Source organism: Macaca mulatta, chromosome 17, assembly GCF_049350105.2.
Source record: "Macaca mulatta isolate MMU2019108-1 chromosome 17, T2T-MMU8v2.0, whole genome shotgun sequence".
Lineage (NCBI taxonomy): Eukaryota > Metazoa > Chordata > Mammalia > Primates > Cercopithecidae > Macaca > Macaca mulatta.
The window spans coordinates 94,227,396-94,240,506 of NC_133422.1; the positions used below are offsets into that span (position 1 = coordinate 94,227,396).

The following is a 13,111-nucleotide window of genomic DNA, read 5'->3' on the forward strand; positions in this document are numbered from 1 at the left end:
TATTTTGAAGATCTTTTTGGCTTACTCTGTCAGTAGCTGCTAAGCTACTTCATGATTCCTGAAACTATTGCTTTGATACCAGCACCAGACACTTAAAACTTTCTTCAGCTGTGCTCTTTGTGGTTTGTGATTATACTTCTTGCCTGAGTTTCCAAATCTTGATGACATTTTATTTATAAAAGTATAATTAACTAGTTCAGAGTACTTACCATTTTTTAGTATCATTGAACCACTGAACTATAGCTTATTGAATTATAAAGGGGTCTTGAAGATACTTTAGTGAGTTCCAATCCCAGATCCCACCAAGTTAGCAAAGGAGAATGATGTGCTGTTTTCAGAAATTCAGAATCGTATTGAATAGTATTAATGTACTCATGTTAAAACTACATAGAAATGCCAACTTGTGGGCTACCTTCTTTGGGTCCCCTCCCTTTGTATGGGAGCTCTGTTTTCACTCTTAAATCTTGCAACTGCACTCTCTTCTGGTCCCTGTTTGTTACGGCTCAAGCTGAGCTTTTGCTCACCGTCCACCACTGCTGTTTGCCGCCGTCGCAGACCTGCCGCTGACTTCCATCCCTCCGGATCCGGCAGGGTGTCTGCTGTGCTCCTGATTCAGCAAGGCGCCCATTGCAGCTCCCGATCGGGCTAAAGGCTTACCATTGTTCCTGCATGGCTAAGTGCCCGGGTTCGTCCTAATCGAGCTGAACACTAGTCACTGGGTTCCACGGTTCTCTTCTGTGACCCCCGGCTTCTAATAGAGCTATAACATTCACCACATGGCCCAAGATTCCATTCCTTGGAATCTGTGAGGCCAAGAACCCCAGGTCAGAGAACATGAGGGGTTTGCCACCATCTTGGAAGCGGCCCGCCACCATCTTGGGAGCTCTGGGAGCGAGGACCCTCTGCTAACATTTGGCGACCATGAAGGGACCTCCAAAGCGATGGGAAACCTTCTCCCCAAGGCAGAAATGCCCCTAAGATGTGTTCTGGAGAATTGGGACCAATTTGACCCTCAGACGCTAAGAAAGAAATGACTTAAATTCTTCTGCAGTACCTCCTGGCCACGATATCCTCTTCAAGGGGGAGAAACCTGGCCTCCTGAGGGAAGTATAAATTATAACACCATCTTACAGCTAGACCTCTTTTGTAGAAAAGAAGGCAAATGGAGTGAAGTGCCATATGTACAAAGTTTCTTTTCAGTAAGAGACAACTCGCAATTTTGTAAAAAGTGTGATTTATGCCCGGCAGGAAGCCCTCAGACTCTACTTCCCTACCCCGGCACCCTGCCCAACTCCTTCCCCAACTAATAAGGACCCCGCCTTCAACCCAGACGATGCAAAAGGAGATATAGACAATGAACCGGAGAGTGCAAATATTCCCCGATGATGCCCCCTCCAAGCAGTGGGAGGAGGAGAATTCGGCCCAGCCAGAGTGCATGTACCTTTTTCTCTCTCAGATTTAAAGCAAATTAAAATAGACCTAGGTAAATTCTCAGATAACCCTGATGGCTGTATTGATGTTTTACAAGAGTTAGGACAATCCTTTGATCTGACATGGAGAGATATTATATTACTGCTAAATCAGACACTAACCCCAGATGAGAGAAGTGCCGCCATAACTGCAGCCTGAGAGTTTGGCGATCTCTGGTATCTCAGAGATAGAATGACAACAGAGGAAAGAGAATAAATTCACCACAGGCCAGCAGGCAGTTCCCAGTGTAGACCCTCATTGGGACACAGAATCAGAACATGGAGATTGGTGCCGCAGACGTTTGCTAACTTGTGTGCTAGAAGGACTAAGGAAAACTGCAAAGAAGCCTTTAAATTATTCAGTGATGTCCACTATAAAACAGGGAAAGGAAGAAAATCCTGCCGCCTTTCTGGAGAGATTAAGGGTGGCTTTGAGAAAGCATACCTCTCTGTCACCTGACTCTGTTGAAGGTCAACTAATCTTAAAGGATAGGTTTATCACTCAGTCAGCTGCAGACATTAGAAAAACAACTTCAAGTCCACCTTAGGCCCAGAGCAAAACTTAGAAACCCTGCTGAACTTGGCAACCTCGGATTTTTATAATAGAGATCAGGAGGAGCAGACAGAACGGGATAAAGGAGATAAGAAAAAGGCCACCACTTTAGCCATGGCCCTCAGGCAAGCAGACTTTGGAGGCTCTGGAACAGGGAAACACTGGGCAAATCGAATGCCTAATAGCAGTGAGGTCTACAAGGACACTTTAAAAAACATTGTCCAAAGAGAAATAAGCTGCCACCTCGTCCATGCCCCTTATGTCAAGGAAATCACTGCAAGGCCCACTGCCCCAGGGGACGAACATCCTCTGAGTCAGAAGCCACTGACCAGCAGGACTGAAGGTGCCCAGGGCAAGCGCCAGCCCATGCCATCACCCTCACAGAGCCCCGGGTATGCTTGACCATTGAGGGCCAGGAGGTTAACTGTCTCCTGGACACTGGCATGGCCTTCTTAGTCTTACTCTCCTGTCCTGGACTATTGTCCTCCAGATCTGTCACTATCTGAGGGGTCCTAGGACAGCTAGTCGCTAGATGCTTCTCCCAGCCACTAAGTTGTGACTGGGGAACTTTAACTCTTTTCATATGCTTTTCTAATTATGCCTGAAAGCCCCACTCCCTTCTTATTCTAGCAAAAACAGGGGCCATTATACACCTGAAAATAGGAGAAGGAACACCCATTTGTTGTCCCCTGCTTGAGGAAGGAATTGATTCTGAAGTCTGGGCAACAGAAGGACAGTATGGACCAGCAAAGAATGCCCGTCCTGTTCAAATTAAACTAAAGGATTCCACCTCCTTTCCCTACCAAAGGCAGTACTCCCTTAGACCCGAGGCCCAACAAGTACTCCAAAAAAATTGTTAAGGACCTAAAAGCCCAAGGCCTAGTAAAACCATTCAATAACCCCTGCAATACTCCAATTTTAGGAGTACAGAAACCCAACAGACAGTGGAGGTTAGTGCAAGATCTCAGGATTATCAGTGAGGCCTTTGTCCCTCTATACCCAACTGTACCTAACCATTATACTCTGCTTTCGTGAATACCAGAGGAAGCAGAGTGGCTTACAGTCCTGGACCTTAAGGATGCCTTTTTCTGCATCCCTGTACATCTTGACTCTCAATTCTTGTTTGCCTTTGAAAATCCTTTGAACCCAACGTCTCAACTCACCTGGACTGTCTTACCCCAAGGGTTCAGGGATAGCCCCCATCTATTTGGACAGGCATTAGCCCAAGACTTGAGCCAGTTCTCACACCTGGACACTCTTGCCCTTTGGTACATGGATGATTTACTTTTAGCTGCCCGTTCAGAAACTTTGTGCCATCAGGCCACCCAAGCACTCTTAAATGTCCTCGCCACCTGTGGCTACAAGGTTTCCAAACCAGAGGCTCTGCTCTGGTCACAGCAGGTTAAATACTTAGGGCTAAAATTATCCAAAGGCACCAGGGCCCTCAGTGAGGAATGTATCCAGCCCATACTGGCTTATCCTAATCCCAAAACCCTAAAAGAACTAAGAGGGCTCCTTGGCATAACAGGCTTCTGCCGAATATGGATTCCCAGGTACGGCAGAATAGCCAGGCCATTATATACACTAATTAAAATACCCATTTAGTAAGGTGGACACCTGAAGCAGAAGCAGCTTTCCAGGCCCTAAAGAAGGCCCTAACCCAAGCCCCAGTGTTAAACTTGCCAGCGGGGCAAGACTTTTCTTTATATGCCACAGAAAAAACAGGAATAGCTCTAGGAGTCCTTACACAGGTCTGAGGGATGAGCTTGCAACCCGTGGCCTACCTAAGTAAGGAAATTGATGTAGTGGCAAAAGGTTGGCCTCATTGTTTACAGGTAGTGTCGGCAGTAGCGGTCTTAGTATCTGAAGCAGTTAAAATAATATAAGGAAGAGATCTTACTGTGTGGACAGCTCATGATGTGAACAGCATTCTTACTGCTAAAAGAGACTTGTGGCTGTCAGACAACCATTCACTTAAATATCAGGCTCTATTACTTGAAGGGCCAGTGCTGTGACTGCGCACTTGTGCAACTCTTAACCCAGCCACATTTCTTCCAGACAATGAAGAAAAGATAGAACATAACTGTCAACAAGTAATTGCTCAAACCTATGCCACTCGAGGGGACCTTCTAGAGGTTCCCTTGACTGATCCCAACCTCAGCTTGTATATTGATGGAAGTTCCTTTGTAGAAAAAGGACTTCAAAAAGCGGGGTATGCAGTGGTCAGTGATAATGGAATACTTGAAAGTAATCCCCTCACTCCAGGAACTAGCGCTCAGCTGGCAGAACTAATAGCCCTCACTCGGGTGCTAGAATTAGGAGAAGGAAAAGGGGTAAATATATATACAGACTCTAAGTATGCTTGCCCAGTCCTCCATGCCCACGCAGCAATATGGAGAGAAAGGGAATTCCTAACTTCTGAGGGAACACCTATCAAACATCAGGAAGCCATTAGGAGATTATTATTGGCTGTACAGAAACCTAAAGAGGTGGCAGTCTTACACTGCCAGGGTCATCAGAAAGGAAAGGAAAGGGAAATAGAAGGGAACTGCCAAGCAGATATTGAAACAGAAAGAGCCACAAGACAGGACCCTCCATTACTAATGCTTATAGAAAGACCCCTAGTATGGGGTAATCCCCTCCGAGAAGCCAAGTCCCTGTACTGAGCAGAAGAAATAGAATGGGGAACCTCCTGAGGACGTAGTTTCCTCCCCTGAGGATGGCTAGCCACCAAAGAAGGAAAAATACTTTTGCCTGCAGCTAACCAAAGGAAATTACTTAAAACCCTTCACCAAACCTTTCACTTAGGCATTTATAGCACCCATCAGATGATCAAATTATTATTTACTGGACGAGGGCTTTTCAAAACTATGAAGCAGATAGTCAGGGCCTGTGAATTGTGCCAAAGAAATAATCCCCTGCACTGCAGGCCATACATTTCAATCCCTGTATCTTTAACCTCCTTGTTAAGTTTGTCTCTTCCAGAATCGAAGTGTTAAAACTACAAATGGTGCTTCAAAGGGAGCCCCAGATGCAGTCTGTGACTAAGATCTACCACAGACCCCTGGACCAGTCTGCTAGCCCATGCTCTGATGTTAATGACATCGAAGGCACCCCTCCTGAGGAAATCTCAACTGCACAACCGCTACTACGCCCCAGTTCAGCAGGAAGCAGTTAGAGCGGTCGTCGGCCAACCTCCCCAACAGCACTTGGGTTTTCCTGTTAAGAGGGGGACTGAGAGACAGACTAGCTGGATTTCCTAGGCCAACTAAGAATCCCTAAGCCTAGCTGGGAAGGTGACTGCATCCACCTTTAAACATGGGACTTGCAACTTAGCTCACACCCGACCAATCAGGTAGTAAAGAGAGCTCACTAAAATGCTAATTAGGCAAAAACAGGAGATAAAGAAATAGCCAATCATCTATCGCCTGAGAGCACAGTGGGAGGGACAATGATCGGGATATAAACCCAGGTATTCGAGCCAACAACGGCTACCCTCTTTGGGTCCCCTACCTTTGTATGGGAGCTTCTGTCTTCACTCTTAAATCTTGCAACTGCAAAAAAAAAAGAAATGCCAACTTGTTAAATGCCAAGTTTCTTTGCTTTAGGCTGTAATTTTCTGAGTGCATTGTGACAATATGGGTTATTCTGATTAGTAACTTTTGGAATTAATTTATTGGAAAAACAAGTTATTACTAAATGAAGTTTGATTGGTAGAACTGTTTCAGATGGGGTCCTTGGAGGGCAGACTTGGAAGTAAAGGAAAGGAGTTCTTCATGATAAAAAGTTGGGAGTCATTCAGCCTTTATCCTTGCGAGTCTTCTTCCCATTATTCAGTCTGTCAGATAGGAAATAAGAGTTTTAATTTTTTTGATATTAGAAATTTAAATAAATACTGTTCATTAACTTAGGAAGACAGTAATTGAAAATCATATTCTTTGGCCGGGCATGGTGGCTCACACCTGTAATTCCAGCACTTTGGGAGACCAGGGTAGGAGGACCATTGAGCCCAGGAGTTCGAGACCAACCCTGGCAACAGAGTAAAACCCCAGCTCTACAAAAAAATTTTAAAAATTAGCCAGGTATGATGGCATGCACCTGTAGTCCCAGCTACTCGGGAGGCAGAGATGGGAGGATCACTTGAGCCTGGGAAGTTGAGGCTGCAGAGAGCCATGATCATGCTACTGCACTCCAGCCTGGGTGACAGAGCAAGACCGTGTCTCAGGGGAAAAAAAAGATATTCTTTAAGTTTTCTTAAATTTATTTCAAAGGGATTTTTTTTTTAATGCTTCCTATTACCAGAAAAAGCTATTATGTCAAGGTATTATATAAATGATATATTTAGGATGTTGGCTTTTATAAAACCTAAATTGCCACTTAATTTCTCATTTTGTAACTAGCACTATAATTTTTATGTAGTACTTTCCCTCCGATATGGTAGCATGAAGATACTGTATATTGCTAGTATATATTCATTAATTGAACTTCATCTCTATCTAAAAAATTAAAGCAATTAACCGATTCTTTAAGCTTCTAGAAAGTCTGAATTATTTATTTGATATAACGATGCATTTATACTTCTAATATTTTATAGTCTTTTCATTGGAACTACTAGCCTGCTGATTATAATAATAAGCAGTTTAATAGCATAGGTGATTCTAAAATTTTGTAAACTGGGTACTATTAAATCGCATATAAAGGTGACGAGACATGTTTTATTAGGTCATTAAGGTACACCTTGGGTGAATATAGAATCATAATTTTACTTCCTAAGGCACACATTAATTAACAAATAAAACATGCCCTGGAGTGTCGTCTTATGACTGTAATATAGCTGCTATATTTTGAGTAGTTTTTTTATTTGTATCCCGCAGTGTACTCTGGGCACAGGGGGCCACATGCTCGGACTATAATGTAGTTATACGGTGCTACAGAACTTTATTTTCCGCTTTTATCATTTAAGTCCTTTTTCACTATAGAACTTGAAAGATTGGGTTCGCTAGCTTTGTAGCAGTATTTCTTTTAGAAATAACTTGGATTTATAGTTTTCACAGAATTTTTTTGTATAAGTTTCACTTTTCTTCCTGGCCCTTTAGTTTAATATTTTCCTGTATCTTGCAATTGTATTCCTTTTTTATTGAATTACCTAATAAGAGACATTTCCTTCTTTACTGTTTAATAAACTGTTCCTGAGGAACTAGATATATTGCTTTGTGTACCTATTTAGAGCTGTGAGTGTTCTGCTAAAGGTAAATTACAGTGAAGTGTCTAAATAGTACTGTTAAATTAGCAATTACAATAAATTAGTTTATAAAACTCTTTCCTACGTACCATTATCCTTTCAAAAAAGCTATAAAGGTTGGTTTTTTTGGTTTGTTTGGTTTTTGTTTTTTTCCGGCTAGTCAGATGAAGCAGTGCGAGTAGAGAAGGAGCAAAGAAATCTATACTTGGTTGTGATCAATTAGTTGTAAACACCACTGCACTCTGACCAGCCTGTAGTTTTTTCCATCACTGCAGTGTATCAGATACTGGCATATTGTTATTGCTTATGAAATAGCACATTTCATTAACATTCTGTGTGGTTTTTGGAATCTTAAGGCATTTACACATTTAAATTTTACAAAGTGATGACACTGATTTGGGCAGTAATTCTTAGTCATGTTTAGTGGGTTCTTTTCTAACTTAACTCTTCTTTCTGTGTGTAGGATTGTGGATAATATGCCTGTAACATGGTGTTACGATGTTGAAGATGGTCAGAGGTTCTGTAATCCTGGATTTCCTATTGGCTGTTACATTACAGATAAAGGCCATGCAAAAGATGCCTGTGTTATTAATGTAAGTTCATGATAAACTCTGCTGCTTTTTAAAACATGGCTTTTGACAGAATTCAGTCTTTACCTGGACAAAAATTGTTATATTCGTTTAATGAGTACAGTTCAGATGTTCTGAAGTACAACTACTTCAATCTTAAACTTACAGCAGATTAATAATGTGTAAGTTGAGCCTTAGAATTGGAATAATTCAGATTCAGTTCAGCGTTTACTGAGAGTGTCTGTTGTATGTTAAGTGCTATGGTAAGGTCTAGAACTTTGTTCTAACTCTCATAAATCTTATATATTACAAAATGTACATAGTAGAGTGTGAAAAAAGACTTCATTATAAGTTAACTAAATGTGTATTGCAGAAGTCAGATATTATACCCTTTTTAAGACCTATCTGTCTTTGAGGCCATTCTTTTATATTTAAAAATAGATTAATCAAATAGAGACGTTACTATAGAAGGTAATTAGAACTAGATGGGGACATATGTTAAAATAAATTTTGTGTAATCAGATCAACCTGATTTAAATCTCTTAATGGATCAGATCCAGTGGAAGTTAGCATGAGCTTAATCATGAAACTGATTATATCAGTTAGGGCTTTTGTGTTGTGCGCTCACAAAAGACCAGAGATACTTGAGTAATTTAGGTTATGAGTTTAGTCCAAACTTACAAGCTTCCAGGCAGGAAAAGTGTTTAAATGTATAAGCTTTAGTGTGCTCGGAATATTTTAAATTTTATTTTGTTTCATTTTAAATGAAAGGCTAGAAAATACTAGATTAGTGTTCTTTTGAATTGGTACTTACTAAATTTTCTGTTAAAAAAAAACTGTAAGAAGCAGATACCTTCCCCAATTAATTTTTGGCTTAAAAAGAGTTTAAGTATAAAATTGAAACATGTTAATATGAAAGGATTAAAATTCCATTCAAACTTAAATTTTCTTGTTGTAGCCCATTTTAAAGTTTTATGTTTTGACTCTTATGTAGTTTTCTACCTTTAACTTTTAAGTTCTCTTCCGCAGTCAGAATTCCATGAAAGAGATACATTTTACGTCTTCAACCATGTTGACATCAAAATATACTATCATGTTGTTGAAACTGGGTCCATGGGAGCAAGATTAGTGGCTGCTAAACTTGAACCAAAAAGGTAATTATATTAATGATAAAAAGTAAACAAGTATAAGTGAAATTTAGACCCAAAGTATAAGTATTTGGGGCCCAATTACTCCTAAATATTCTGGCATTTCAGGATTGATTTGGCATGATTTGTTACTGAGTTATGGGTTGTCCAGAGAAACCGTACCAATAGTTCTTTTCCTGTCATGACAAGCAGTGAAGCCAAGGTGCCTTTGTGTTTTGTTTTCAATCAGGAGGTTTTGACAGCTTTTCCACGTGTCAGTGGGGAAGGAGAAGTTGAGTGGTTGGGACAGTGTTCCCCTTCATAGTGGAAAGAACACTGCCTCAGATATCTGCAGCTTTCCTCTGGTCAGAGGCCCAAATGAGTGGACACGTACTGTGATTTCTCAAGCCCCTATTCAGTGTTAGATGCCAGTATGAAATACTAGCCATTGAAAGACAGCTCTTCAACTTGTTTGTTATTTTTTATCAGAAACGTGCATATCAGTTATTTATGAGATTTTTTTTTAAGTATTTCATTTTTTTCATTACTTTTTCTGCCATTGAATTAGCCTTTTTCTTATGCACTGGTGGTAAAGAAATACATGCCATAATAAGATGGCAGTTAAACTCCGTCAGTATATATTTTTTTAATAAGATTATTTAGCCAGGCACAGTGGCTCACACCTGTAATCTCAACACTTTGGGGAAGCCGAAGCAGGAGGATCACTTGAGGCCAGGAGTTTAAGACCAGGCTAGGCAACACAGTGAGACCGTGTCTCTACCAAAAATAAATTAGCTGGGCATGGTGGCCTGTGCATGTAGGAGGCTGAAGTGGGAGGATCACTTGAGCCCAGGAGTTCAAGACCAGCCTGGGCAACATAGTGAGACCCTGTCTCTACAGAAAATTAAAAAATTAGCTGGGCATTGTGGCCCATGCCTGTAGGAGGCTGAAGTAGGAGGATCACTTGAACCCAGGAGTTTAAAGCTGCAATGAGCTGAGATCACACCACTGCACACCAGCCTGGGAAACAGAGCAGCAAGACCTTGTCTCAAAAAAAAAAAAAAAAAAAAAAAAAAGGCCAGGCATGGTGGCTTATGCTGTAATCCCAGCACTTTGAGAGGCTAAGGCAGGAGGATTGCTTGAGCCCAGGAGTTCAAGACCAGCCTGGGCAACATAGCAAGACCTTGTCTCTACAAAAAATGAAAAATTAGCTGGGCATGGGGTGTGGTGGCACACACCTATAGTCCCATCTACTTGGGAGACTGAGGTGGGAGGATCCCTTGAGCCCAGGAGTTTGAGGCTGCATTGAACTGTGATGGCACCACCGCACTCAGGCCTGGGTAAGAGAGCAAGACCCTGTCCCCCCCAAAAAGATTTAAAAAGATTATTTAAATGCTCTTCAAGTATAGTGTTTTCAAAAGTATGTTTATAATTTTGTACACATATTTATATGAAGTAGATATTTATGCTATTAAATATGACATGAATAAATTTCACCTTTGTCAGCAGCATTTTAAAATACGTACAAAATCTCTAACCTTTCTTTACCTTATTTAAAAAAAATTGTACTTTATCAGCATCTTGCCAAAATGTTTCTTCCCACAGCTTCAAACATACCCATATAGATAAACCAGACTGCTCAGGGCCCCCCATGGACATAAGTAACAAGGCTTCTGGGGAGATAAAAATTGCCTATACTTACTCTGTTAGCTTCAAGGTAAGTCTGTTGTTATCTTTAGTATAATTCTGAAACTGATTTTAAATTTGTACTACTTAAACTAATTAAAATGTTACTGTTTATGCTTGTCAAATAACGAAGCTATGAATGAGCTGATTTTTAGGATAGTTTGTCAGTGTACCAAGCAACATAATCACTCTTGAAACTAAGTCTTAGTTTAAATGAGAATATAGAGGAAGTTGGAGACTTGAGCCTGATTTAGTGTTAAGCATAAGAGATACATATAAGACAAAAGTCAAAAATAGGCATGGAGGACTGGATGGAAATGCCAGAGATATATTCAGAAACCATTTGGGAAATCAACACCATACTTTAAAGGATTTAAATATGAACTTTAAATGGAGAGCTTCCGATTGGTAGATTGTCTTAGAAAATTGAAGGGAATGTTTTCATTAACGAAGTTTCTTAAAATGTAAATTCATTTTTATGAGAATCTTAGTATTCTACTTCTATTTTTTCACCATTTTTAAAATCAGGATTTAAGTATGAACTTTAAATGAAGAGTTTCCAATTGGGAAATTGTCTTAGAAAATTGAAGGGAGTATTTTTATTAACGAAGTTTCTTAAAATGCAGGTTTACTTAGGCAGTGTTCCACCTCTATTTTTTAAAACTTTTGGCAATCCAATATAGTTGTGATGTTTAATATCCCCGTATAATGTTTCATTTTGCAAACCTGGCACAGTAAACAGTATACATTTCTAGATACTAAGAGCTCAGTGTGCCTGGGAAGGCTGGTCTAGTTAGCTTCCCCTGGCATAAAGAAAGAATAATTATTCCATTCCATTCCATTATTTTCTTAAAAAAAAAATACATATAGCTCTAAATGTAGGCATCTAAACATCTAGTTATAATTTAAAGCAATACTTTTAGTGGGTATTACTAGGAATTCTTTTTTTTTTTTTTTTTTTTTTGGCTGCATAATCTTACTCTCATTTCCCTAGACTTTAGTAAATCTGAAACCCTCTGAATCTCAGGACTAACCAAAGTTATGATAATTTAGAAATTGCGATTGTTGACTCAATGAAAGGGCAAGCTTTGAATGGGATTTTTTTTGTTCTTAATGTGTTGTCAGCAGATGTTTACTTAAAGAGATTTTTTAATCTCCTCTAGGAAGATGATAAGATCAGATGGGCATCTAGATGGGACTATATTCTGGAGTCTATGCCTCATACCCACATTCAGTGGTTTAGGTAAGAGTACAGAGTTAGCCTGCTTTTGCTTTCTACTTTTCTACCCTCTGTCCCTTTGAACATCTCATTTACTCTCAAATCCTCTCTACTTTATTCAAAAGTCTGGCCTTGGGTTCAAATCCTGGCTCTCAGCCACTGATTGTGAGTCATGGCAGGTCCCTTAATTTCTCAGCGTGTGTTTCTTTATCTAGAAATACCCACCTCATGGGATTGTTGTGAGGATTAAAGGACATAATGGGACAGAGCATTTGAGGACATTGCCTGGCACATTTAAGAGTGTTCAGAAACAGAAGCTGCTGCTGTTGCTATGACTTTATTATTATCCCCTTCAAACATGATTCAAAACTTTTATCTAGAAAGCTGTTCATGTTGCCATAACCCTCCTTTTCCTATTGCTGTCTGATCTTTTTGACACTCACTAATTTACTGAGTAAAGTTGTTCTTCAGTAAATTTCTTAAGGGCACAAACCAGTCCTTTGTTATGGCAGTGATTTGGGCACAGTAGTTATTTCATAATATTGACCATGTACCAAAAAATTCTAGTTCAAAACAGACTATGAAATGGTATTATGATAAGTATATAATGTTATTTATCTACTAGAGGGAAACATGAAAGAACACAGTTCATTGAATTTGTTGGATTTTAGGTAGCTTTCGTTTTGATTTTGATTAAGACTACTTTAATGTTACTCAGTAGACGTTTTTAAAAGAGTTTTACTGTTCCTAAGATTAAGCTACAGATTACTCATAATGTGCTTATTTCTACAGCATTATGAATTCCCTGGTCATTGTCCTCTTCTTATCTGGAATGGTAGCTATGATTATGTTACGGACACTGCACAAAGATATTGCCAGATATAATCAGATGGACTCTACGGTAAGTGGAAACATTTTAGTCTGTAGTGTGCCCACAACACTGTTTATTGTTATTTTGCGAAAAGGTAAAATAATAGCTTTAGAATCTGCTTTTAAAACATTCTTCTACAAAAAAAAAAAAAAAAACCAGAAACAAAAAAGAAATTCTTCTCAAAAGTTATCTTGAATTCACATTTTCAAATAAGAAAGTGATACTTAACAATTAATATTCTTGGCCGGGCGCAGTGGCTCACGCCTGTAATCCCAGCACTTTGGGAGGCTGATTTGGGCGGATCACCTGAGGTCAGGAGTTCAAGACCAGCCTGGCCAACATGGCAAAACCCCATCTCTACTAAAAACACAAAAA

At 39.9% G+C, this 13,111-nt stretch overlaps 1 protein-coding gene across 1 annotated transcript in view; it reads left to right on the forward strand.

Moving 5' to 3' along the window:
* Positions 1 to 13,111, forward strand: part of TM9SF2 (transmembrane 9 superfamily member 2) — a 72,987-nt gene that overhangs the window by 33,867 nt on the left and 26,009 nt on the right. The window contains exons 5-9 of the mRNA XM_015121380.3: positions 7,728 to 7,857; positions 8,863 to 8,987; positions 10,566 to 10,677; positions 11,810 to 11,889; positions 12,658 to 12,766. Of these exons, the coding sequence (XP_014976866.3) occupies positions 7,728 to 7,857; positions 8,863 to 8,987; positions 10,566 to 10,677; positions 11,810 to 11,889; positions 12,658 to 12,766 (556 nt within the window). The remainder of the gene's footprint in view (positions 1 to 7,727; positions 7,858 to 8,862; positions 8,988 to 10,565; positions 10,678 to 11,809; positions 11,890 to 12,657; positions 12,767 to 13,111) is intronic.